The sequence below is a fragment of the Capricornis sumatraensis genome, chromosome 17, assembly GCF_032405125.1.
Source record: "Capricornis sumatraensis isolate serow.1 chromosome 17, serow.2, whole genome shotgun sequence".
Taxonomy (NCBI): domain Eukaryota; kingdom Metazoa; phylum Chordata; class Mammalia; order Artiodactyla; family Bovidae; genus Capricornis; species Capricornis sumatraensis.
Genome location: NC_091085.1, coordinates 11556089 through 11580093, shown reverse-complemented (window position 1 = coordinate 11580093; position 24005 = coordinate 11556089). Strand labels below are relative to the sequence as shown.

The 24005-nt window shown below is 46.6% G+C and overlaps 1 protein-coding gene across 1 annotated transcript in view; it reads left to right on the top strand.

Annotated features, from left to right (window-relative positions):
* The first annotated feature begins 248 nt into the window (after nt 1-248).
* The window catches only part of TMEM131L (transmembrane 131 like), a 174835-nt gene continuing 151078 nt past the window's right edge, over nt 249-24005 (top strand). The window contains exons 1-3 of the mRNA XM_068989747.1: nt 249-372; nt 1049-1119; nt 14075-14118. Of these exons, the coding sequence (XP_068845848.1) occupies nt 249-372; nt 1049-1119; nt 14075-14118 (239 nt within the window). The remainder of the gene's footprint in view (nt 373-1048; nt 1120-14074; nt 14119-24005) is intronic.

Here is a 24005-nt window from a genome sequence, read left to right as displayed (position 1 = left end):
TTCGCATTGTCCACGTTCCCCGCGCCCCTCGGCGTTCCGTCCCTCCCTATCTGCGGCGCACACGCGCGGAGCGAGCGGCGCGCCCGAGGCGGGCCGGCAGCAGCTGCGGCAGCGGCGGGGCGGGGGCGGCGCGGCGGCGCGGGGCGGGGCGGGCGGGCGGCGCGGGGGCGGGCCCGGGCGAGGCGGCCGGGGCGCCAGCGAGCGGGCGGCGAGCGCGGCGAGCAGCCGAGAGGAGCGCGAGCAGCAGCATGGCGGGGCCCCGACGCCCGCAGCCCGGCTGCTACCGCCGCACCGCCGCGGCCGTGAACCTCCTGCTGGGCGTCTTCCACGTTCTCCTGCCCTGCGGCCGCCCGGGAGGGGCTCAGGGACAAGGTCAGCCTGGCGCCGCTCCGCGGGCTCCCCTCTCCACCCCGCCCCCCCTCTTTCTTTTGGGGGAACCGCTGAGATCTGTAAGAGGGCGACGGGAGGAACGGGAAAGGGGGAAGGAGAGCGGCTGCAATTCCGGGCTGGTGCCCTCCGCTCCCCGCGGCGTCCGATCCCGCGCCCCCGGCCATCCGAAAGCTGGGCAGTCGCGGGGCTCGGGGACCGCGGCGCGGACCGCTAGCCGCGCGCGCCCCGGAGCCTTTGTGCGCGGGCCCCGGGCGCCCCGGGCGCAGCCCCCGCTTTGTGTGGCGCGCGCTGGGGCCCCGCCGCGGCCCGGTTTCCTGCAGCTTTGTTCCCGGAGCCCGGCCGCCAGGGCCGCGTCCCGCACTCGCCCGCCGCAGCTGCTACGGGATGCGGAGCTGGAGTCCCGCGGGGTGGCCTGCCTTCCCCCCAGCGCGAGAGCCCGCGAGCCCGCACGCCGTCTTCTCACAGTCCGAGCGGCTGCCGGCTCCCACCGGGTGCATTGTGTTCTGCTCCGCGGCTGGCTCCTCGGGTGGCCTCCGCTTCTGGAAGGGAAGGGAGGCTTGTTTTGGTGAGGCGGGTGCACGGAGGAGACGATCGGGAAACAGGAAGCGTTTCTTTTCCGTGCATTAAAACCGCGGTGTGTTTTTTGGTGTTGGTGCAGCGGTCGAGCCCATGCCGAACGTGGTGGAGCTGTGGCAGGCGGAGGAAGGGGAACTCCTGCTGCCCACTCAGGTGAGGACGGCCGAGGTGACAGGGCGGCTGCGGGGGAGCGGGGCGGGGGGAGGGGGAGAGGCTCCGAGGCCGCGGCCCCCCCGCGGCGCGGGCGCTCGAGCCACTTTGCAAGACAAATAAACGGTCGGGCCGAGCCTGAACACCTGGCCACGGTGGCCTGCGCGGCCTCCTCCCGCGCCATGTGACAGGGCGTGAGTCACGCCGGCCCCAAGTTCAGGAGGTGGGAGCCGAGGCCACCTCAGCAGGGCCGCGGCCCGCGGCGCCGGTGCCCAGGGACAGGGCGGGCCCCTCGGCCGGCGGTGGTCCAGGGTGGGCGAGGGGCCCGTGCCCTGATCTCTCGGTGAGCCTGCTGTGTGCCTGAGGACCACCAGAAGATGCAGGGTTTATTGCAGAAATGCTTTGTTTGGATGAAGATGGGACTTTAAAGGATGGTGATCTTGGATCTTTTCCAAGTACCTTTAATTTGTGTTAAAATACTGCCTCTTATCAAGAACTCGTATTTAATGCCCCCACTCCCACCCCACGCGATATAATGATGGCACGTGGAAAAACCGTTGGTAAAGATTGGCTGGACATTTGGCATCATGCAGGGTTTACCAGTGCCATAGAGTAAGGCAAAGCCTTTGTGTTTAAGGTTTTTTAACTTTAGGAGAAATTGAGAAATGTTCATTGACTGCAGATGTACATATTTAAATATAATATTGTCGACTGTCTTTAAGCATCGACAGTATGCATGCCCAGCATGGGAGATCCATGTTTTGGGGAGGTGGGGGAGTGGTTTGAATCCTCAGGGAATAGGCAGTTTGTGTGGTAGTTTCGAGGATGTTCATTACTTCCTCCATTGGTGGTAGCACTTAATTCTATGTTGTCTCTTGTGGCTGTTTAGAAAACAGGATGTGTAGCTGGAAATTGACTGGTGACACTGTGCAGTTTTACGTTTCGGAGTGCTGCTAGATGTTTGGAATATTCGTTTTAATACAGGGCTGATGAATAACAGCTTCAAGGTGGAGAGGTAGTTTTTTTAGAGGAAAAATTTCCTGACCCTTCGCTGAAGGCCAGGGTGCTACATAAGACCAGTCCTTGGAGAAAAAGTCTTGTCGGGATAGGGATCAGTTTGTCCTTCTCTTAAAAGTTTATTCCTAAATGGATCCCCGCTCTCCGGCCCCACTGTAAATGGCAAATGTGTAGTGTTAAAAAATGTAGTAAGATAAAAAGAACAAAATAGAAATCATTCAGTTCCTGATGAGAGAACCATACTTAACAGTTGACATATTTACTTTTAACAAATAAAGTATGGTCATATTTGTGTATATCAGAGTTTTCAACAGAGGTGTTAGTAACATTTGGGGCTGGAGAATTCTTTATTGTCGGGGGCTGGCGTGCTGTTAGAGCATCTGCCCCTATCCACTAGATGCCAGTCCGTGGCTCTTACTTCTCTCTCCCCCTTGTCCCTCCCCCCCTCCTCCCCAATTTGTGACAGCTAAAAATGTCTCCAGACATTGCCAAATGTCTCTCGGGAGCAGAATTGCCTGGGTTGAGAAGCACTGGCGTATATCTATACATATTTGCATTTTTACTCAATTGTACCCTCTACCTCTTAACTGGTTAGTGTTGAAAGCCAACCCTGACTGAAAGGAAAGTAAATTATAGACTTTCATTTGTTGCAGCAGTAGTTGAAAGCTCAGTCACTGTCCTCAGAGGTGGAAATGTCCGTCTCTGATATGATGAATGATTTTATTTATAGGCTCCGAAGTGATTTTGTTTAATTCTTTATTTCTGGTTTTGTTGATATGTGTAATATAGTTTGTTTTGGTAAAGTAGTGTTAGAATTTTAGAAGCTGTCCCTCTGGAATGTTCACTATGGAAGCGTTTATACCTAAGCTATTTTAATCAAAGCTGTAATGAAAGTGAAACTGATGTTCAAAATCATTTTCTAAATATTTCATCTCTGTGTGTATGTGTATTTTTTTGAAGTTGTTTTACCGTGCATGTACCTGGGTAGGGGTAAGGATAGATGTGGGTCTATTTATATTTATCTGTCTAAGCTGCATATCTATCTAAATGGCACATGGACGTGTGTGTGTGTGTGTGTGTGTGTGTGTGTGTGTGTGTGTGTGTGTGAGTATAAGTGTAAACTGCAGAGAATTCTGGAGAGAGTTATTTTTAGGGAATTCTTTTCAAAGTAGTTTGAATTTTTTCAGGAAAAGTTCCCTCGTGTGTTATGGAGTCAGTTCAAAGTAGACTATTTATAGGTGTTATTTAAATTTGAAGGTTTTCTGCTTAATGAATTTGTTAAGTTGGGTTGCTTTCAGGAAGACTTAAAGATGGCTTCGGAAGCTAAGATTTGTCAGTGATTGGTCAGATAGGAGTGTCCGAAGATGTGGTGTTACGAAATTGAATACTAACACTGGCCGACACTTGTTATCTGCACAGGTATCTCTTTTGGAAATGTTTTTCTGTCGATTGGGCCTTTTTTCTTTTTCTAATGGTTCTCTTAACGGACCAAGAACTTGAATAATGCATCATTAGTAAAGCCGGATATAATTGAGTTGTTATAAACTGCCAGACCTCCAGGGTTTGACTCAGAGCTCCATTCTTCCCACCTCTCTGTCCTCTGTTTCTTCATCCGCAAAACGGGGTTAATAGTGGTGCTGATCTCAGGATTTTGTGCTGATTAAGTGCCTTGAACTTAGTGAGTGCTTAATACAGGTTTCCTATTATTGTGGCAGTAGTCGCTTCTGACCCCTATATTTCGTCACTGGAGAGTGTTGGAACAGCTTTCCTGCTTTGAAGGGGCTGAGCCAGTGCGGATAGCTGAGCAGTAGTATGCGCCTAGCAATTGCATAGTGGCTCAGACTATTGCAGGAGTCTGCCTGCAGTGCAGGAGACCCGGGTTCGATCCCTGGGTGGGGAAGATCCCCTGGAGAAGGGAATGGCAACCCACTCCAGTATTCTTGCCTGGAGAATCCCATGGACAGAGGAGCCTGGCAGGCTGCAGCCCATGGGGTTGAAGAGTCAGACACAACGGAGCAGCTCACACTAATTCTGTGCCCAGCAATTGCATACATAAGTTATATTATTCATGTCTTTTTGTTATATACTCTTGTTTTGTAAAATATTTTGATCTAAGGACATTAAAACTTGATCTGTGTTGATAACAAGAAGGGAGAAGAAAACACATTATTTTACAGTTAGATTTACAGAATTTTCCCTCTCGTCTGATTGTGCTTCATCCAGGCTTTCACCATGCCAACTCCCAAGCAAATGCTTTCGTCAGATATTTTATTGCCAAGAAGTAGTTGCGTGTGTGCAAGACACTGCTTTGTGCCCCTTCTTACTCTTCCTCCAAGATCAGAAACTTCTGGGATTCCCTGTGAACCGTTTGACCTACTCTGGGCCTGAGGCCTTCTGTGATCTGACCTTGTCCATGGCCTCGCTCAGTCCTCGGGGACGCTCGTCTGCCCCTTGACTAGCTAGGCCCAACACGGGTCTGTTGAATGAAAGCACGAATTCTGTTGCCTTGCCGTTTATCCAAGACTGGTCCTTCCTGACCCCTACCTTGGCATTGGCACGATCTACATTTCTCTAACCTCTCTGAGTTCTTTGAGTGTAGAGATTTGTTTTCTTTCTCTTGTGTATGCCTTGTTGTCCTAATTGGGTTTCCCTTAAGAGAGTTGGGGCATCTACGCTCGGTGGCCCCATTGTGGCAACGATGCTGTGTCTACAGTGGGCATTCGGGGGTTCTTCCTGCTGAAAGAGGAGCAGTGGTCAGCATCTCGTCTAGTTCTCTGTTTAGGAGGTTAGTCTTTCTCAAAGATGGCCGATGGACTACCTTAGGCATTGAGTTCTTATTAATACTCACATTTCTGTTAGTTCTAGGAGCAAGAAGGGCAATCTAGAATTTATTAATTTAGGCTCGTCAGCCTTTGCTGGGGTGAGAAGCCTCACTCATAAGGTCTGAGCCATGAGCATGGCTGCTGAGGAGGAGCATCTGTTACCTGGTCCAGGAGCATGTTGGTCTGGGATGGCGTGGGATGGGATGGGGTGGCGTGGGACGGGATGGGGTGGCGTGGGACGGGATGGAGTGGCGTGGGACGGGATGGGATGGGGAGGCCACGCTCTTCTGGCCTGGTTGGTCCATCTAGCAAACAGCTGACCTGGGTTCAGATAGTACAGTGTTGAATAAGAAACGTTTCTGCCTTTAAAAATCGCGCAGCTTGTCTCTTACCCTCTTGAGCCTGAGCGTGTAGGTAACGGAAATGGGTGGAAAGTGAAACAGGAAATGGCAGAGTGGAGCAGTACCTTAGTGTCTCAGGTACTAAGGAAATAGCCTCTTGCTCCAGGCCAGGAAGCACCGCCTCCTATTTGGAAAGCTTTTCGTCATAGAGGTTTATTTTTGGTTGCATCAGATTCCACTGTTAACGTCAAAAAATACTAACTAACATGGGATAAATACTGCTGGCATTGTTTAAAAACCCTCGAGTTCTTGAGTTCAGTCACTAAGTCGTGTCTGACTCTTTGTGACCCCGTGGACTGCAGCACGCCAGGCCTCCCTGTCCATCACCAGCTCCCGGAGCTTGCTCAAACTCATGTCCATCGAGTCGGTGATGCCATCCAACCATCTCATCCTCTGTCAGCCCCTTGTCCTCCTGCCTTCACTCTTTCCCAGCATCAGGGTCTTTTCAAATGAGTCAGCTCTTTGCATCAGGTGGCCAAAGTACTGGAGTTTCAGCTTCAGCATCAGTCCTTCCAATGAACATTCAGGACTGATACCTTTAGGATGGACTGGTTGGATCTCCTTGCAGTCCAAGGGACTCTCAGGAGTCTTCTCCAACACCACAGTTCAAAAGCATCAATTCTTCAGTGCTCCGCTTTCTTTATGGTCCAACTTTCAAATCCATACATGACCACTGGAAAAACCATAGCTTTGATTAGACAGATCTTTGTAGGCAAAGTAATGTCTCTGCTTTTTAATATACCGTCTAGGTTTGTCATAGCTTTTCTTCAAAGGGGCAAGCGTCTTTTAATTTTATGGCTGCAGTCACCATCTGCAGTGATTTTGAAGTCCAAGAAAATAAAGTCTGTCATTGTTTCCCCATCTGTTTGCCATGATGGAACTGGATGCCATGATCTTAGGTTTTTGAATGTTGAGTTTTAAGCCAGCTTTTTTACTCTCCTCTTTTATTTTCATTAAGAAGCTCTTTAGTTCTTCTTCACTTTCTGCCATAATGGTGGTATCATCTGAATATCTGAGGTTATTGATATTTTTCCCAGCCATCTTGGTTCTAGTTTGTGCTCATCCAGCCTGGCATTTCACATGATGTACTCTACATATAAATTAAATAAGCAGGGTGACAATGTACAGCCTTGATGTACTCCTTTCCCTATTTGGAACCCGTCCGTTGTTCCATGTCCAGTTCTAACTGTTGCTTCTTGACCTGCATACAGGTTTCTCAGGAGGCAAGTAAGGTGGTCTGGTATTCCCATCTCCCTTAAGAATTTTCCACAGTTTGTTGTGATCCACGCAGTCAGAGGCTTTGGTGTAGTCAATAAAGCAGGAGACTAACAAAAAGCAAGAACTGTCTGCCTTTTTCCGTGATCCAGTGGATGTTGGCAATTTGATCTCTGGTTCCTCTGGCTTTTCTAAATCCAGCTTGAACATCTGGAAGTTCACAGTTGACGTACTGTTGAAGTCTGGTTTGGAGAATTTTGAGCATTATTTTGCTAGTGTGTGAGATGAGTGCCATTGTGCGGTAGTTTGAGCATTCTTTGGCATTGCCGTTCTTTGGGATTGAAGTGAAAACTGACCTTTTCCAGTCCTGTGGCCACTGCTGAGTTTTCCAAATTTGTTGGCATAGTGAGTGCAGCACTTTCACAGCATCATCTTTCAGGATTTGAAACAGCTCAACTGGAATTCCATCACCTCCACTAGCTTTGTTCGTAGGGATGCTTTCTAAGGCCCACTTGACTTCACATTCCAGGATGTCTGGCTCCAGGTGAGTGATCACACCATCGTGATTATCTGGGTCATGAAGATCTTTTTTGTACAGTTCTTCTGTGTATTCTTGCCACCTCTTCTTAATATCTTCTGCTTCTGTTAGGTCCATACCATTTCTGTCTTTTATTGTGCCCATCTTTGCATGAAATGTTCCCTTGGTGTCTGTATAATTTTCTTGAAGAGATCTCTAGTCTTTCCCATTCTATAACACCCTCGGATGTTAACTCATGCTAAGACTCCAGAAGCTATGAAGTGTTGAGAGCCGATTTCAGATGAGAAAATTGAGACCCTACAGCGGTTAAGTAACTTGTCCAAGGTGATAAGCACGCAGCAGTCGTGGAATTTGAACCCTGGAGATGTTCAGCGTGAGATCGGGCTTTTGGCCCCCCCTTGCTCCTGTATGAGTTTTACACCGTCTGACCAGAAAAATACTGTGGTGCTGATAAAGTGCCCGTGTCTTAAGAGAAATAATTGGATGTTCAGTTTCAAATTTTAAATATTTGCTTAATTGAGTTTTAAAAAATAGTTATATCTACTGCTATTAACATTTTTAATTGGAAAAAACCAGGGAAGTCTGTTGAGCTATAATTGACATAAAATGCTCCGTGAGCTCTAGGTTTACACCGTAATGATTCTGTATTTGGAGGTACTGACCGATGATCACCACAGGCTCGTTTACTTTTATTTATTTTTTAGTTTTGGCCCATGCCATATGGATCTTCCTTCACCAACTAGGGACTGAACCCACACCCCTCTACTGGAAGCCTGGAGTCCTAACCACTGCACCGCCAGGGAAGTCTTCAATAAGTCTAGTTAAGCTCTATTACCATAGCTAGTAACAAAAATGTTTTTCTTGTGATGAGAACTTTTAAGATTTACTCTCTCAGCCAATTTCAAATATGCTGTACAGTATTATTTAGTGTGGTCACCAGGCTCTACATTATATCCTTGTGACAAATGACTCATTTGATAAAGGAAGTCTGCACCTTTTGACAGCCTTCATTCATTTTGCCCAACCCCCATCCTCCTGCCCCTGGGAACCACCAGTCTATTCCCTGTATCTGTGAACTTGGTGTTCTGTTTTTTTTGTTTTGTTTGTTAAAGATTCCACAAATAAGTGAGATCATATGGAATTTGGTCTGTCTTTGACTTATTTCACCTTGCATAGTGCCCTCACAGTCTGTTCCTGTTGTTACAAATGGCAAGATTTCATTTTTTAAATGTGGCTGAGTAGTATTCCAGTGTGTATACACATCACATGTTCTTCATCCATCTATCAGTGGACACGTAGATTGCATCTTAGGTTGCGTCTTTGTGTTGGCTACGGTAAGTCATGCTTCAGTGGACTTAGATTTGTGTGTGTATATATATATCTTTTCAAGTTAGTGTTTTAGTTTCTTTGGATGAATCTCAGACGTGGAATTGCTGGATCATATGGTAGTTCTGGTTTTAATTCTTTGTGGAACCTCCATATTGTTTTCCATAGTGGCTGTACCACGTTACATCCCACCAACAGTGCCTGAGGGTTCCCTTTTCTCCACATCTTCTCCAACCTTTGTGATCTTTTGCCTTTTTAATAATAGCCTTCTGACAGGTGTGGGGCAATACTCACTAGTATTTAGGAAACAGACTGTACTTAGCCTTGCAGACATTTATGACGCACATCCTGTGGGCTGAGCACTGTTTGAGGTGCTGGGGCTGTCACAGAGAACAAGGAAAGAAAACCACTGCCCGCACTGAGCTGCCTGTTTAATGGAGGCATATGGATGATGAATGGGAAACAAAAAATTGTAAGTTATGTAGTCTGTTAGAAGGGCGTCAGTGATAGTGTGGTGGCAGACTGGAGGAAGGTTTGGACAGGAGGAATTACAGTTTTAATTGAAGAGGTCAGGGTAGGCCTATGACTCTGCAGTCCCACTCCTGGGCGAGTATCAAGAGAAAAACGTGATCTGAAAGGATGCGTGCTCCCCAGTGCTCCTTGCAGCACTGTTTACACTAGCCAAGACATGGATGCAGCCTCAGTGTCCACCAGCCAGGGAATGCCTCAGGAAGATGTGCTACCTGTGTGCAATGTACTGTTACTCAGCATCAAAAAGAATGGAACAGTGCCATGCGCAGCAACATGGATGGACCTAAACTGTCACTGAGTGAAGTTAGAGAAGAAATATCGTGTGATATCCTTTATATGTGGAATCTAGAAAGAAATGATAAAATTAACTGCTTTACAACACAGGCATTTACAGACGTAGAGAATGAACTTATGCTTGCCAGGGGGTAGGATGAGGGGAAGGGATAGTTAGGGAGCTTGGGATGGACATGTTGGTTCAGTTCAGTTGCTCAGTCATGCTCTTTGTGACCCCATGGACTGCAGCACGCCAGGCTTCCCTGTCCATCGCCAACTCCCGGAGCTTACTCAAACTCATGTCCATCGAGTCGGTGAACCATCCAACCATCTCATCCTCTGTTGTCCCTTTCTCCTCCCACCTTCAATCTTTCCCAGCATCAGGGTCTTTTCTAGTGAGTCAGTTCTTCGCATTAGGTGGCCAAAGTACTGGAGTTTCATCTTCAGCATCAGTCCTTCCAATAAATATTCAGGACTGATTTCCTTTAGGATGGACTGGTTGGATCTCCCTGCAGTCCAAGGGACTCTCAAGAGTCTTCTCCAGCACCGCAGTTCAAAAGTGTCTATTCTTCGGTGCTCAACTTTCTTTATAGTCCAGCTCTCACATCCATACATGAATACTGGAAAAACCATAGCTTTGCAACTAGATGGACCTTTGTTGGCAAAGTGGTGTCTCTGCTTTTTAATACGCTGCCTAGGTTGATCATAGCTTTTCTTCCAAGGAGTAAGCGTCTAATTTCATGGCTGCAGTCACCATCTGATTTTGGAGCCCCCCAAAAATAGTCTGTCATTGTTTCCCTATCTGTTTGCCATGTACTAATGGGACTGGATGCCATGATCTTAATTTTCTGAATGCTGGGTTTTAAGCCAACTTTTTGACTCTCCTCTTTTTACTTTCAGAAATCCAGACGCTCTTTAAGTTCTTCACTTTCTGCTATAAGGGTGGTGTCATCTGCATATCTGAGGTTATTGATATTTCTCCTGGCAATCTTGATTCTGGCTTATGCTTCATCCAGTCTGTATTTTGTGTGATGTACTCTGCATATAAGTTAAATAAACAGGATGACAATATGCAGCCTTAAGGTACTCCTTTCCTGATTTGGAACCAGTCTGTTCCATGTCCAGTTCTAACTGTTGCTACTTGACCTGCATACAGATTTCTCAGGAGGCAGATCAGGTGGTCTGGTATTCCCATCTCTTGAAGAATTTTCCATAGTCTGTTGTGATCCACACAGTCAAAGGCTTTGGTGTAATCAATAAAGTAGGAAACTAACAAAAAGCAAGAACTGTCTGTCTTTTTCTGTGATCCAGTGGATGTTGGCAATTTGATCTCTGGTTCCTCTGCCTTTTCTAAATCCATCTTTAACATCTGGAAGTTCACAGTTGACGTACTGTTGAAGCCTGGCTTGGAGAATTTGAGCATTACTTTACTAGTGTGTGCTGCTGCTGCTGCTGCTAAGTCACTTCAGTCGTGTCCAACTCTGTGCGACCCCATAGACGGCAGCCCACCAGGCTCCCCCGTCCCTGGAATTCTCCAGGCAAGAACACCGGAGTGGGTCGCCATTTCCTTCTCCAGTGCATGAAAGTGAAAAGTGAAAGTGAAGTCTCTCAGTCGTGTCCGATTCTTAGCGACCCCATGGGCTGCAGCCTCCCAGGCTCCTCCGTCCATGGGAGTTTCCAGGCAAGAGTACTGGAGTGGGGTGCCACTGCCTTCTCTATGCTAGTCTGTGAGATGAGTGCAGTTATGCGGTCGTTTGAGCATTCTTTGGCATTGCCTTTCTTTGAGATTGAAGTGAAAACTGACCTTTTCCAGTCCTGTGGCCACTGCTGAGTTTTCCAAATTTGCTGGCACATTGAGGGCAGCACTTTCACAGCATCCTCTTATAGGACTTGAAATAACTCAGCTGGAATTCCATCACCTCCAGTAACTTTGTTTGTAGTGATGCTTCCTAAGGCTCACTTGACTTCATACTCTGATGTGTCTGGCTCTGGGTGAGTGACCACCCCATTTTGATTATCTAGATCATAAGACCTTTTTTGTATGGTTCTGTGTATTCTTGTCACCTCTTCTTAATCTCTTCTGCTGTTTCTGTCCTTTATTGGGCCCATCTTCGCATGAAATATTCCATTCATATCTCTGATTTTCTTGAGATCTCTGGTCTTTCCCATTCTGTTGTTTTCTTCTATTTCTTTGCAGTGGTCCACTTGGAGCCCTGCATTAACACACTGTCACAGGGGGGCATGTTTTATGCTTGTGTTTTGAATGGCAGCCAGAGCCCTGCTGAAGTGTGGCTGTAGAGATTGGGGTGAATGTGTCAAAGGCGAGTGTCGGTTGCTCACTTCCCAGTTCAGGAGCTTGGAGCCAGGTTCTTGAGCAGAGATTAACGTGGTGACCTTGACTGCTGGGTCTGTAAGTAATGACTGATGTTGAGGAAGATGGGCCACACAGTGACTGACACACAGGATGGGTTGAATGTAGCAGTCTTTTTCTTTGTTAAAATGTTATTATTATTTTTTTATTGGAGTATAATTGCTTTACAATACTGTGTTAGTTTCTGCTGTACAATGAAGTGAATCAGCTGTGTGTGTGTGAGTGTGTGTTTGTACTGAGTTGCTCAGTCATGTCTGCAACCCCATGGACTGTAGCCCACCAGCCTCCTCTGGAGGCAGTTGCCATTTCCTATTCCAGGAGATCTTCTTGATCCAGGGATTGAACCCGTGTCTCCAGTGGTGAAGAATCAGCTATATGTATTCATGCATCCGTGCCCTCTTGAGCCTGCCACCCTCCCACCTCTCTAGGTCATCTCAGAGCACCAAGCTGAGCTTCCGTGTATACAGCAGCTTCCCACTAGCAGTCGGATTTACACATGGTGGTATATATATCTGTCAGCCCTACTTTCCCGATTCCTCCCCACACCCACCCCACGTGGCCGCGAGTCCGTTTTCTATGTCAGCATCTCTGTTCCTGCTCTGCTTATTTGGTTCATCTACACCATTGTTTTAGATCCCACGCATATGTGTTAACATAGATATCTTTTCTCCTGTCTTGATTTTGTATGCAGACTCAGTGGCAATCTTTAAATTTTTTTTACTGAGGTATAACTAATGTCAGTGTTACATAAATTGAAGTGATTCTTCTGCCCCCATCTTGTCCCTCTCTGGTGCCGACTCCTAGTTTCTTCTCTATATCAGTGTGTTTTTTTTAAATTTTATTTCCTAGTTGTAATTTTTTTAGATTCCACATGCAAGTGATATCATACAGTATTTGTCTTTCTCTGTCTTATTTTCATTTTTTATGGCTGAGTAGTATTCCATTTGTGTGTGTGTGTGTGTGTGTGTGTGTGTGTGTGTGTGTGTGTGTATGTATGTCTATCACATCTTCATCCGTTCATCTGTTGATGGGCGTTTGGGCTGTGTCCATATCTTAGCTCTTGGAAATAGAGGTGCTGTGAACACTGGGGTGCATGTATCTTTTTCAAATCAGTGTTTTTGTTTTTCTCAGATATATACTCAAGAGTGGAACTGCTGGGCATATGTTAGTTCCGTTTTTAGTTTTTTGAGAAACCTCTGTTAATACTCTCTGTGACGCCCATTCCCACCAGCGGTAGAGGAGGGTTTCCTTTTCTCCACGTCCCGGAAAGGCAGCAGCCTTCCATAGCCTGGAAAGCCTGTTGCAGTGGTCAGGTAGGCCTGCGTGCTGATGGCTCGGGCTCATTTGCAGGCAGAAGGGGTGGAGAAGGACAGGTCTGCTGAGGGGACAGATCCTCTGCTTGGGGGTGACAGGTTTGCCCAGGGGTCAGGGGGTGTGATTGGCCTCCTGGACATGAGTGGGCCCTTGGCAGGCACCCCTGATGTTGTGAGTCTGGTGTGGCTGTTTCTGGGGAGATGGTGTATAGACCCTGGAGCTGTTTGGTGGTGGGGCTGCAGCTAAGTTAACTGGTCCTGCCTGTCCTGTGGGGTCTGACCTAGCTTGTTTGAGCCTCAGCTTTCATAGGAAGGTGGGCATTGATCTAAACGTGTTTAAGTGAGAGGTTGGGGCTACAGACAGGGATTTGGGCCCTGTGGCTCCAGGAGCAGGTTAACAGTCAGAGGGCGTTAGTGCATGGAGGTCTGGGCTCAGGAGGCAGAGGGGGAGAGCGGGGGGCTGGGGGTGGGGTACGGAGGAGGAGGAGGGCTGGGTAGAAAGCTGCCCGTGGTGCGGCTTCGGGAGAGGACAGAAAGCAAGGGCATGAGTGCCCGCATCCACCCACGCAGTGTTGAGCTGGGTCTGCCCTTTGCTCCTGTTGCGAGTGCCTTCTGTTTTTACCCTCTTGGTGTGTGTCTCCTGGCCGCAGCGTGGCATGGTAGGTTGCGGAGATTGTGGGGTGGATTGGAGTGCAATGTTTATGCCACTTATAGCATGGCCAGCTTCTTTATGTTGGAGTTGACATATATCGGGTGTTCATATAGGGGATTCTGAGCTATTCAGGACAGCTTTTGTATTTGGGGATTTTAATTATCATTAAACTTTGTCTTGTGCAATTAAACTTGAACATCAGAAAAAGGCTCTTGGAGAGAAGAGTGGTGTCCTGCCAGCTTTGAGACTGTGCTTTGGTGGCAGTTTTAAACAGGTAGGCTGTCTGCTTGCAGGGCACATCTGCAGGGTCTGGCTGTCAGTGGCGGCATTTTAGTGTCATTCTTTTTTCCAGTAAGTATTTATTGAGTGTGTGCTGTGTGGCAGGCACTGTTTTAGACAAGTTCATCACCCTCGTGGGATTTGAAGAAGTTTTTATTTTTGCGGGGGGAGATGGAGTGTTTCTCTGAAACAGCTGTTACAGCATATTCTTTCTCAATAGGGTGATTCTGAAGACGATGCAGAGGAGCAGTCTCAAGATCAGAGGTAAGGAAAGGATGGGAGCAAACCCGGGTAGTCTCCCTGCCTGCTTTGGATGCTGCCGAACATCTTGAAATATGTGTTTATGTATTTAATAATACCTGTGAGAAACCTTTCTTTTTGACATTTGGGGTATCTGGACTCTCTAATAGTACGGTTTTGTTTTCAAATGAAGTTGCACGGAAAGCTCTGGAGACATCCCCCGTCCCAACTTCACGCTCCTGTGACGTCCTTGCACGCTCCGTGCTGTATATGCTCTGTTCTGTCTACACACACCTGATGGTCATCACGGTGCTGAAAGCCGCACATAACACTTTGACTAAGACCTGCTTGTGTGCAGTAGGGAAGTCAGACATTACTGTAAATAAAGCAAAATAGTTATGTTGATAATAAGAACTATCAGTAATTCAACTGCTGTGGGAGAGATGAGTGAGGTGGGTCACGTGGACGGGTGGTCGGAGGTGACGCTGGAGCTGAAGTGTGGGAATGCGTGGGAGCAGCCACGTGCTGGGTGGAAGGAAGGGAGGGTGCCAGGGCCCGCGGTGGGAGGCACTGGAGGCGGCGCAGGGGCCTGGAGGCGGCCAGTGCGGTTCTGTAGGATAAGGGGTGAGGCGGGACCTGAGAGGAGGCCACAGGGACGAGATGCAGCTTTATTTTTCTAAGTGTGAGGTGAGTGGTTAAAAGTGGCCGGCAAATCAAAAGATGGAAACTCCATTTTTTAAGAGAGTGTCCCAGGGCTCGCTTGGTTCACTGTTGTCAAACTGGGATATCCGGTGCCTTGGAAGGACCTCAGTACTCTCTAAGTGGTGCCTGGGCAAGGGGATATGTTTCAGAGAATCAGCTTCTGGATTCCCAGCACCCGTGTACTGTCCGGAAACAAATCTGAGATCGCAGGTCATCGTGTCCCACCTCTTCTCACAATCTCACTCCTCTGCTTTGCCGAAGAAAGGCATGCCGTTGACAGGGGCCTCATTTTCCTTTGTGCTTCACCTTGGGCAGAGGGACAGTTTAAAATACTGTTACTGGGTAGGAGAAAATGATTTGACTCTGATTGGATCACAGGGTCATTGGTAACTCTAGTGGTTTTCCCGTCTTTACTTTCTATAAAATTGAAGGAGGACCCAATCAAACTGGCAGTTGTTTAGACTGTCAAAAGTTCTGTTTATTCTTATTAATTTTTACTGGAGTATAGTTGCTTTATGATGTTGTGTTAGAACGCTGTAGAGAGCATTGGTGTACAGTGTTCTGTATAGCAGAGTGAGTCAGCTAAGCATACACCTACATGCCCTTTTCCTGGGTTTCCTTCCCAGGTAGGTCACCACAGAGCAGTGGGTAGAGTTCCCTGTGCTCCGAGTTTGGTCCTCATTAGTTACCGGTTTCATACATGCACGCGTGCATGCTGAGTCACTTCAGTCGTATCCAGCTGGGCCCTGTGGACTGTAGCCTGCTGGGCTCCTCTGTCCATGGGATTCTCTAGGCAGGAATACTGGAGTGGGCTGCCACGCCCTCCTCCAGATTGTATGCACAGTAGTATATATATGTCAACCCTGATCTCTCAGTTCTTCCCACTCCCTCTTCTTTCCCTGGTATCCATACGATCTGTGTGTCTGTGTCTCTGTGTCTGCTTTGCGGATAAGCGCATCTGTATCATTTTTCTAGCTTCCACATTAACCATACTATACAGTGTTTTTCTCTTTCTGTCTGACTCCTTTGCTCTGTATGACAGTCTCTGTGTCCATCCTCCTGTCTGCAAATTGCGCAGTATCGTGCCTTTTTGTGGCTGAGTAATATTCCGTGGTACGTGTGTGTACACCACATCTTCTGTGTCCGTTCTTCTGTTGATGGACATTTAGGTTGCTTCCATGTCCTGTCTATTGTAAATAGCACTGCAGTGGATATTGGGGTGCATGTATCTTTCTGAATTATGGTTTTCTCTGGATGTATGCCCAGGAGTGGGATTGCTGGGTCATATGGTAGTTCTATTTTTTGTTTTTTAAAACTAAAGCTGTTACTGTTCTCCACAATGACTGTATTCCCACCAAGAGTGTAAGAGAGTTTCCTTTTCTCCACACCCTCTCTAGCATTTATTGTTTGTAGATTTTTTTGATGATGGCCATTCTGACCGGTATGAGGTGATGCCTCATTATAACTTTGATTTGCATTTCTCTAATAATTAGTGATGTTGAGCATATTTTCAAGTGCTCGTTGCCCATCTGTATGTGTGCTTTGGAGAACTGTCTGTTTAGATCTTTCACCCATATTTTGATTGGGGTTTTTGTTTTTTCAATATTGAGCTGCATGAGCTGTTTGTATATTTTGGAGATTAATCCCTTGTCAGGTGCTTTGTTTGCAAATATTTTCTCCTAAAAGTTATTTTTAACGATAGACTTTTGGCTAAAATGCTGGGGGAGGTTAGAGCATGGAGGGACAGTGCTGTACCAAAGGTTGCTCTTCCATTCACATCTATATGAACAAACTTCCTCAGTGCTTGCATTAAAAAAAAAGGACAAGAAAAATAAGAACAAATTGATGCTAATTAAACTTGCCTCATTCTAACAGTTCACATAAATCAGTTAGGAGGGAAAAGACAGTTTATTCATCTCATTAAAGGATGCAGTTTCGATAAAATTATGTTCCATTACCTATGAAAATTTGTAAAATTTCTTGGTTTGATCAGTTGTGTGCTAATAAAATTATAATGATAATTCAGAAAAAAAAATGAACACTTAGATCCTATGGTCATAAGATATTTTAAAAAATCCTGAAACCTCAGTTTGAGCCCATAGTTTTGTAGAAAGAAGCTTTGAACATAAAGCTATTTTAGGTTAAAATCCTTTGGAAAGAATATCCAGCAATACAGGGAAGTCCATCTGTATATTTTGATGATGATGAAAGTTATTGCAGTGGTATTTAGATTCCTTTGAATATAATTTTAGAAGTGTGAGTCTGATTAAAATTGCCAATATTTACAATATGTCAGAAATTACATTTTTTGCAAACATTTAGATTCACAGTATATGTAACATTTTAGATGTTTGAGATTACTTAAATATATGGGTCAAAGCTTGAAGTTTGTCACAGTCTGGTTTGAGGGTCTGGGAGCAAGAACAGCTGAGTGCTGACGGTGGTTCCAGCTTGGCTGGCAGCGGTGGGGACGGAGGGCGTGGACAGTTCTGCGGTGCACTTGGGTTGACTCAGTTGTGGAGATGGAGAGAAGCCTGGAGCAGCGATGATGTGATGGGAAGGGTTAGTGCAGGGCAGGAGGGAACTCTGCTTGGCTGCCTCCTAGGAATCTCAGACTTGATGAGGCAGGAGGCAGTGTGAGCTCGGGAGTGAGTGTGAGCTGCTGTGAGCTAGGGGGTGAGTGTAAGCTAGGGTGTGGGCTAGGGAGGCCAGGCTGCGTCTTCAGGGGCCTTGTCCTTTGTACCTTTGGCCTGGATTTCTGCTTTCACAGATGCTTCTTTCTTATTAATAAGAACTAGTTTCTTCTCACCAGTTTCCCGCCATACTTAGAGATATGGAGTCGATTTTGCCCTCTTCCTCTTTTGACGTGGATAGTTGGCGTGCGGGTGTAGAGGGCGTTGAGTTAGTGGCTTTCAGACTTACGGACAGCAGCTTAGTGAGAGGCCTTTTGCACTGTGATTGCTTACTACCCACAGGCAGTTAACGGGGGTGTATGACTATGTGCTCCTGCTAATTTATTTGTAAAATAGCACTTAACCTGTGCTACCTGTGGTGTACTCTGTTTTCTTCTCCATTTAAAAATATTGTGGCAAAATCCGTGAAACCCCCAGCACTTTAGCCAGTCTGCAGCTCGGCACCACAGAGCTTGCTTCAGTCTCTTCCATTGAAAAAACACCGGCTGCCACTGCCGAGCTGATTTCAGAACTCCATCATGATTCCCTGCTGGCTCTACCCTGATCTGTATGTTTCAGTCTTCTCAAGGACCAGTATTCCAGCGCTTTGCTGTTGCTTCATCCCTAGCTGCTTTCCTTTTAGCTGGACTTCCAAGCCTCTTGGGTTTTTCTGTTGTTGATGTTGTTGAGTGTTTTTCCTTTTGTGTAAAGGCAAGATCATGATGAAGGTTGGATGCTGCAACCAGAAAACCTTCTCTGTGTCCATTTTCTGAAAATGTTGCTTCTGGAGTTTTTGCTATGAATTCTCTGTAAGTCTAACATCCTGCGATGGGTCAGTCACCTAAGTACTTACTGTTCGTTTACCTTCTACTGTGCAGTTGGAACATTTTTAAAAATGAAGATTTTTAGTACTTTCAAAGCTCGTAGATTCTCTTGCTCCTTTTTTTTTTTTTCAATTAAAAAAGTGTTTTTTGGCTGCATCATGCAATATGAGGGATCTTAGTTCCCCAACCAGAGATGGAAGCTGTGTCCCCATGCCGTGGAAGCACGGAGTCTTAACCACTGAACTGCCGGAGAAGTCCCTCTTGGTACTTTTAAATTAAGCCTTTTGCTTTAGAATAGATGTAGGTTTATGGGAAAGCTGTAAAGATGGTACAGAGAGTTCCCTGTCTACCCTTGGCACAGTTTACCCCAGTGGTAATCCCTTATGTGACTGTGGTCCATTGATCACAACTCAGAAACCAATGTGGGTATGTTACTGTGAACTAAACTCCACGCTTGATTCAGATTTCCCTGGTTTTCCCCTGACGTTCTCTGTCCTAGGATTCTGTCCAGGAACCCACATGACTTTTAGTTGTCGTGTCTCAAGGTCCTTTTCATTGTGACAGTCGGTCAGAGTTCCCTTGTTTTCGAAACCATGGCAGTTTTGAGGAGTTCATCCTTCAATCTGGGGTTGTCTGAGGTTTTTCCTCGTGGTTAGATTGAGGTTATGGGGGAGGAAGACCTCAGTTACAAATTGCCGTTCTTGTCATATAGCAAGGGTGTTGGCTGTCAACGTGACACCCCTTCAGTGCTGACCTTGACCACCTGGCTGAGTTACTGTTTGTCGACTGGAAGCTTCTTCTTTGCTTACCCCTTTCCGTACCGCCCTCTTTGGAGGCAAGTCATTAAGGAGAATAAGCTCCGCTTGCATAAATTGTTTAGAATTCCTCCATATGGGAGCTATGTCTGTTCTCTCTTATTGATTTGTTCAGTCACTTATTTATGTCACGGATGTTTATTTTATACTTTGGACGATAGTCCAATAGTAGGGCGGTGTTGCTATTTTGACTTTTTATTTTATTTATTTTTGGCTGTGCCGGGTCTTCATTGCCACTCGGGCATTTCTCTAGCTGCAGTGACTGGGGGCTGCCCTCCCGTTGCGTTGTGGCGGCTGCTCGTGCTGTGAAGCATGGGCCCTAGGGTGCTCAGGCTTCAGTAGCTGCGGCACGCGAGCTCAGTATTTGTGGCTCCTGGGCTCTATAGAGCACAGGCTTAGTGATTGTGGCGTATGGGCTTAGTTGCTCTGTGGCGTGTGGGATCTTTCCAGATCAGGGATTGAACCTGCGTCTCCTGCATCGGCAGGCAGATTCTTTACCACTGAGCCACCAGGGAAGCCCTGCTCTGCTATTTTAACACCCTTTATTCTTAACCTTATTTATAAAGTTGTTAGTATGTCCTTACACATTTTTCAAACAGTTTTGTGATTTTCATTTTAATTACTACTCTGCTGTGCCAGCGCTAATGACTTCGAGGTGAACTGGAAGTCAGTGGAGGCAGCACATGTGAATTCCACAGAATGAATGCTCTGTCTCTGAGAGAACCTGTGTAGAGGAACAGCTGCTAACTTGGGCAATCGATTTGACCACAAAACAGTCTCAGTACGTTCTCGGAAAAGTGGCGGTGGCCTTGACTTCTGGCACTGGAGAGAGTGCAGACAGAGAAGGGGGCTCTGTGTTTCCCTCCTGACTAGCCAGGGCGGGGTCCTCGCTGACTACTGTAGGTTCTGGGGTGTGGGGTTTCTAGAGCAGCTTGCCTGTGATCTCAGACAGAGTTTGGGAAAGCTTTTAGGGTAATTGGCCTCATTGAAGATTTTGTTTATATTATCTTGACTTCATCTTCTGTGAATGCTATGTAATTGTACTTGGTTGAAAGCCAGAAAAGCAATATTTGAAAAACTTTCTCCCCTCGCTCTTCTCCATCCCCATTTTTCTCCTGGGTGTTCTCAGATATCAGCAGTAATCTGCTCCTCTGCTGAGAAGGATTGCTGTTGGGGATTCAGTGGCGGGAGAAAAGGGGAGCTGGCTGGCTTCAGCCCTTAGAACTGGCTGCTCTCTGGAAGCATCTCTGAAAAGCCTTTTTGGGGTCAGTTTGTTAGAATGTGAAAAATTTAAGCATTGGCAAAGTATAAATAGTATGTTATTTCCGCTTTTAAAATGGTCATGTCAAACTCCTGCATACTGACTGGCTCTGGGGTGTCCAGGGAAGGTGGTGGTTGTTTTTAACGTACTTCTGTCTGGTAGCAGCGGCAACACGTGTGCTCCTGAAACCGTCTCCATCAGTTAGAGGCCGATCCTGAGTCAGAACATGAAGAAGATCTCGTTAACCTTTCAGCAACATTCTGAAAGATGTAATTGCAGACAGTAACGGCTTAATCTTCAGGGAAGCTTCCTCTTGGCAATGGCTGGGCCTCAGAGCCCCCACGGGGAACGGAACTACTTTCCACTCTTTGTTTTCAACCCTGGAGTTCCCTACCTGCTGATAGGGTCGTGCATTTTTAACCTGAGCTTGCCTCTGCCTCCTCTCCCGGGTTTTCATGGAGGAGGGACTTGAACCTCCTGCCCCAGGGGGCACAGCGGTCCGGGGGAGCATGCCTCCGCCCCCGGAGCCCGCCCCCTCCGCTGCCCCGCGCCGTGCGCATGCTTCTACAAGCCAGAATCAGGGTTTCCCTCGCCTCCTGTCTGCGCCTTGTCCCCGGGGGCTCACTGTCTGGCTGGATCTTTTTCACACCGTCTCCTGCCTCGGTTTCACAGCTACCCCAGCCTGTTCTCCGTGTCCCTTCCCAAGTCACGTATCTAAACCTTGGGTGCGTCCTTGCCTGCCATTGCTCTTAAAAGCGGCCTTTTGGGGACCCCTTGCCTTCTGAGCCTGGCACAGAGGCCTTTTGTGATGCGGCTCTCCTCTGCACACTTTACCCCGCCACCCTTCTCGCTTCCTCTCATGCACGTGGCCCCTTTCCCTTTGCAGGAACTCTTGTCTCTTCCCCCACAAGGCCCTAACCCAGCTCTGTCTGTCCTGCTCTGCAGGGACCAGGGCAGTCCTGCCGGCTCCGGTGCTTACTCCTGTGTTTAAAGTCACCTTCCTCAGGATGCACACCTACCTGCCCGAGTCTCAGTCAACGGATTCCCCAGCACCTAACCACTGGCTAACACCTAGGAGAGGATCTGCTAAATGAAGGGGCAAACCCTCCTATCTTTAAGTCTCTGAAATTGATCGCTTGTCATACTTCACGTGCCTTTGGTATCCAAGCACACAAACCATCTTTGTCACTGAAACCACAGAACTGGTATTCCTACTAGGGGTTGTGGTTTTTAACTTGGATTGTTGCAGTTGGAGTGTTTTTAATGAGAATGGGTTATTAGCTCTGTCCCGGTGCCCTGCGGTGCCTTCTACAGGGTCGTGGGGCCCGAGGGCGTGCAGAGTGAACGTGTTCAGTCATGGTTTTCATTGCTGTGACAGTGTGAAGTGAATTTCCTTAGACTGCAATAGGGCTCATAATTTGGGTGTTGGCCTTAGGATTACAAGCTTTTAAATAGGGTTCTTTGTACATATTAAATTTGTTAAGCCACAAAACCCTTTTCAGCTGTTTTAGGTGGTGAAATTTTTAGCAAAGCTTGTTTGACGCTTATATAATTTTTAGGCCTCATCTGAAATCACTTGGGAAAATGGAATAATAGGATCAGAATCTTATACTGATTTTCACTGAAAGTTTTGCTTTTCTTGAATATGTATTTTTTACACACTCTGGTGTGATTCAGTTCAGTTCAGTCACTCAGTCGTTTCTGATTCTTTGCAACCCCTTGGACTGCAGCACACCAGGCTTTCCTGTCCTTCACTGTCTCCCAGAGCTTGCTCAAACTCATGTCCATTGAGTTGGTGATGCCATCCAACCATCTCATCTTCTGTCATCCCCTTCTCCTCCTGCCTTCAATCTTTCCCAGCATCAGGGTCTTTTCCAGTGAGTTAGCTCTTCGCATCCAGTGGCCAAAATACGGAGTTTCAGCTTCAGCATCAGTCCTTCCAGTGAATATTCAGGACTGATTTCCTTTAGGATGGACTGGTTGTATCTTCTTGCAGCCCATGAACAGTATGAAAAGACAAAAGGATACGACACTGGCGTGATTAGACTTGTGCTAATTTGTATCTTTAATTAAAAAGGATATTTGAGTCAGCTTTAATGATTCCAGGTGTATTTTGAAGGTTTAGTTTAGAACAGACAAAACACATCATTAATGTTGATACTCCCGAAACAAAAAAGGGGAATTGGAGATCCCAAAACAAAAAAAGGGGAATTGGAGAGCTTGGGTGTGTTTCATAAGAACCTCTGTGTCCATTAACTTAGACTTGGTCGGGTCGCCTTTAGGAGAAGTGGCTTAACTTGGTACTGAAGGCCCAGCCTCACCAGCCTCCTTCCCTAGGCCATCCCCTGGCCTGCCTGGTTACTTACTACATTTCTGTAAAGTTCTGTAAAGATGGTGGAGACGTGTTGTGACATCAAGCCTCTTACTGCTTAAGGTGGCAGCGCCTGGGATTTCAAGGTTCAAAGAAATATAATTTCCCAAGGCAGTATTCTCTGTCTGGGAACACCAATAATGAGGTGACGGGGTCTCCTGGGAGCTTGTTACTCTCGTTTTAAGTGAATTGTCATCAAATTATTAGTTTGTTGTAAGAGTCTTCCACGTAGGAAATAGGACTTCAGAGTAATAGTGGTCCCTCCTCCCCAGTAAATGTGACAAAAGAACATTGCCACTTTACAAATAATTACTACGGTAGTCTGGACAGTGTTTCATAGAGGCGCTCAATAAAGATGTTTTTGGAACCATTGCGTTAGGATGTATCATTGCATCTACTTTGTAAATGACGTGAGAAAAAGTCTCATTTGTGAACTGTAGTCCTTCCCAATGTTTTCCCTCAAAGTAGTGGGGATGTAGTTTTGAAAAGTCTGCTGTGGATATGAAACGTCTTTTAAATTAAACAACTTATTGAGAATTTTCAGTCACTTAAAAATTACTCACTGATTATTCCCCCCTTTTTTTTTTTCTTTCCCAAATCTAATAAAACCCATGTTTCAGGAACACAGATAGCCTGTGCACTTTCTGGCACTCTGTCTTCTCTGCTGCACAGATGCTCACCCTGGTCTGAGAAGCGTGGGCTTAGTGCCATTCCTGCTCTTTCCCCTTACTCCAGGTCCTGTTGTTTCTACCCGGTTTGTTCAAGTAAACACAACTCTGCCTTCCGAGCATGTGGCTGTTGGGCTAAAACTACACTTCTCCAGTAGGAAGGATAATTTGCCATTTGTGGAATGTCTGGAAGTGCCCTCTGCTGTGCTTGAAGCAGTTCCTAGGAAACAGCAAAGACACAGTCTGTGACCTCCCAAGTTGACCTTTGTGAAAATGTGCACATTAATCCACGTTGATGTCATGCCTGGTACAACAGTGACTTTCAGGATTGTGCTACCCTGTGAAAGTTCATTCCTTTGTTGAGCTACCACTGAATTGTTGATAAGAGGTAAAGTCCAGTTTGAATAACAGTGTAACAGTGTTCCAGGTGATAACTTACAGCAGGTGTGTGTGTACATACTATGAATTTTTGGTGGAGTAATTCTTCTGGGAATATGATTCATCTTTCTCTCTTAAAATCAGGCCATGTCAATCCAGTTAATCCATTCAAAATCAGATTTAAGTCATTGCCCTTGTATTTACAGTTTGCAGAGTCCTT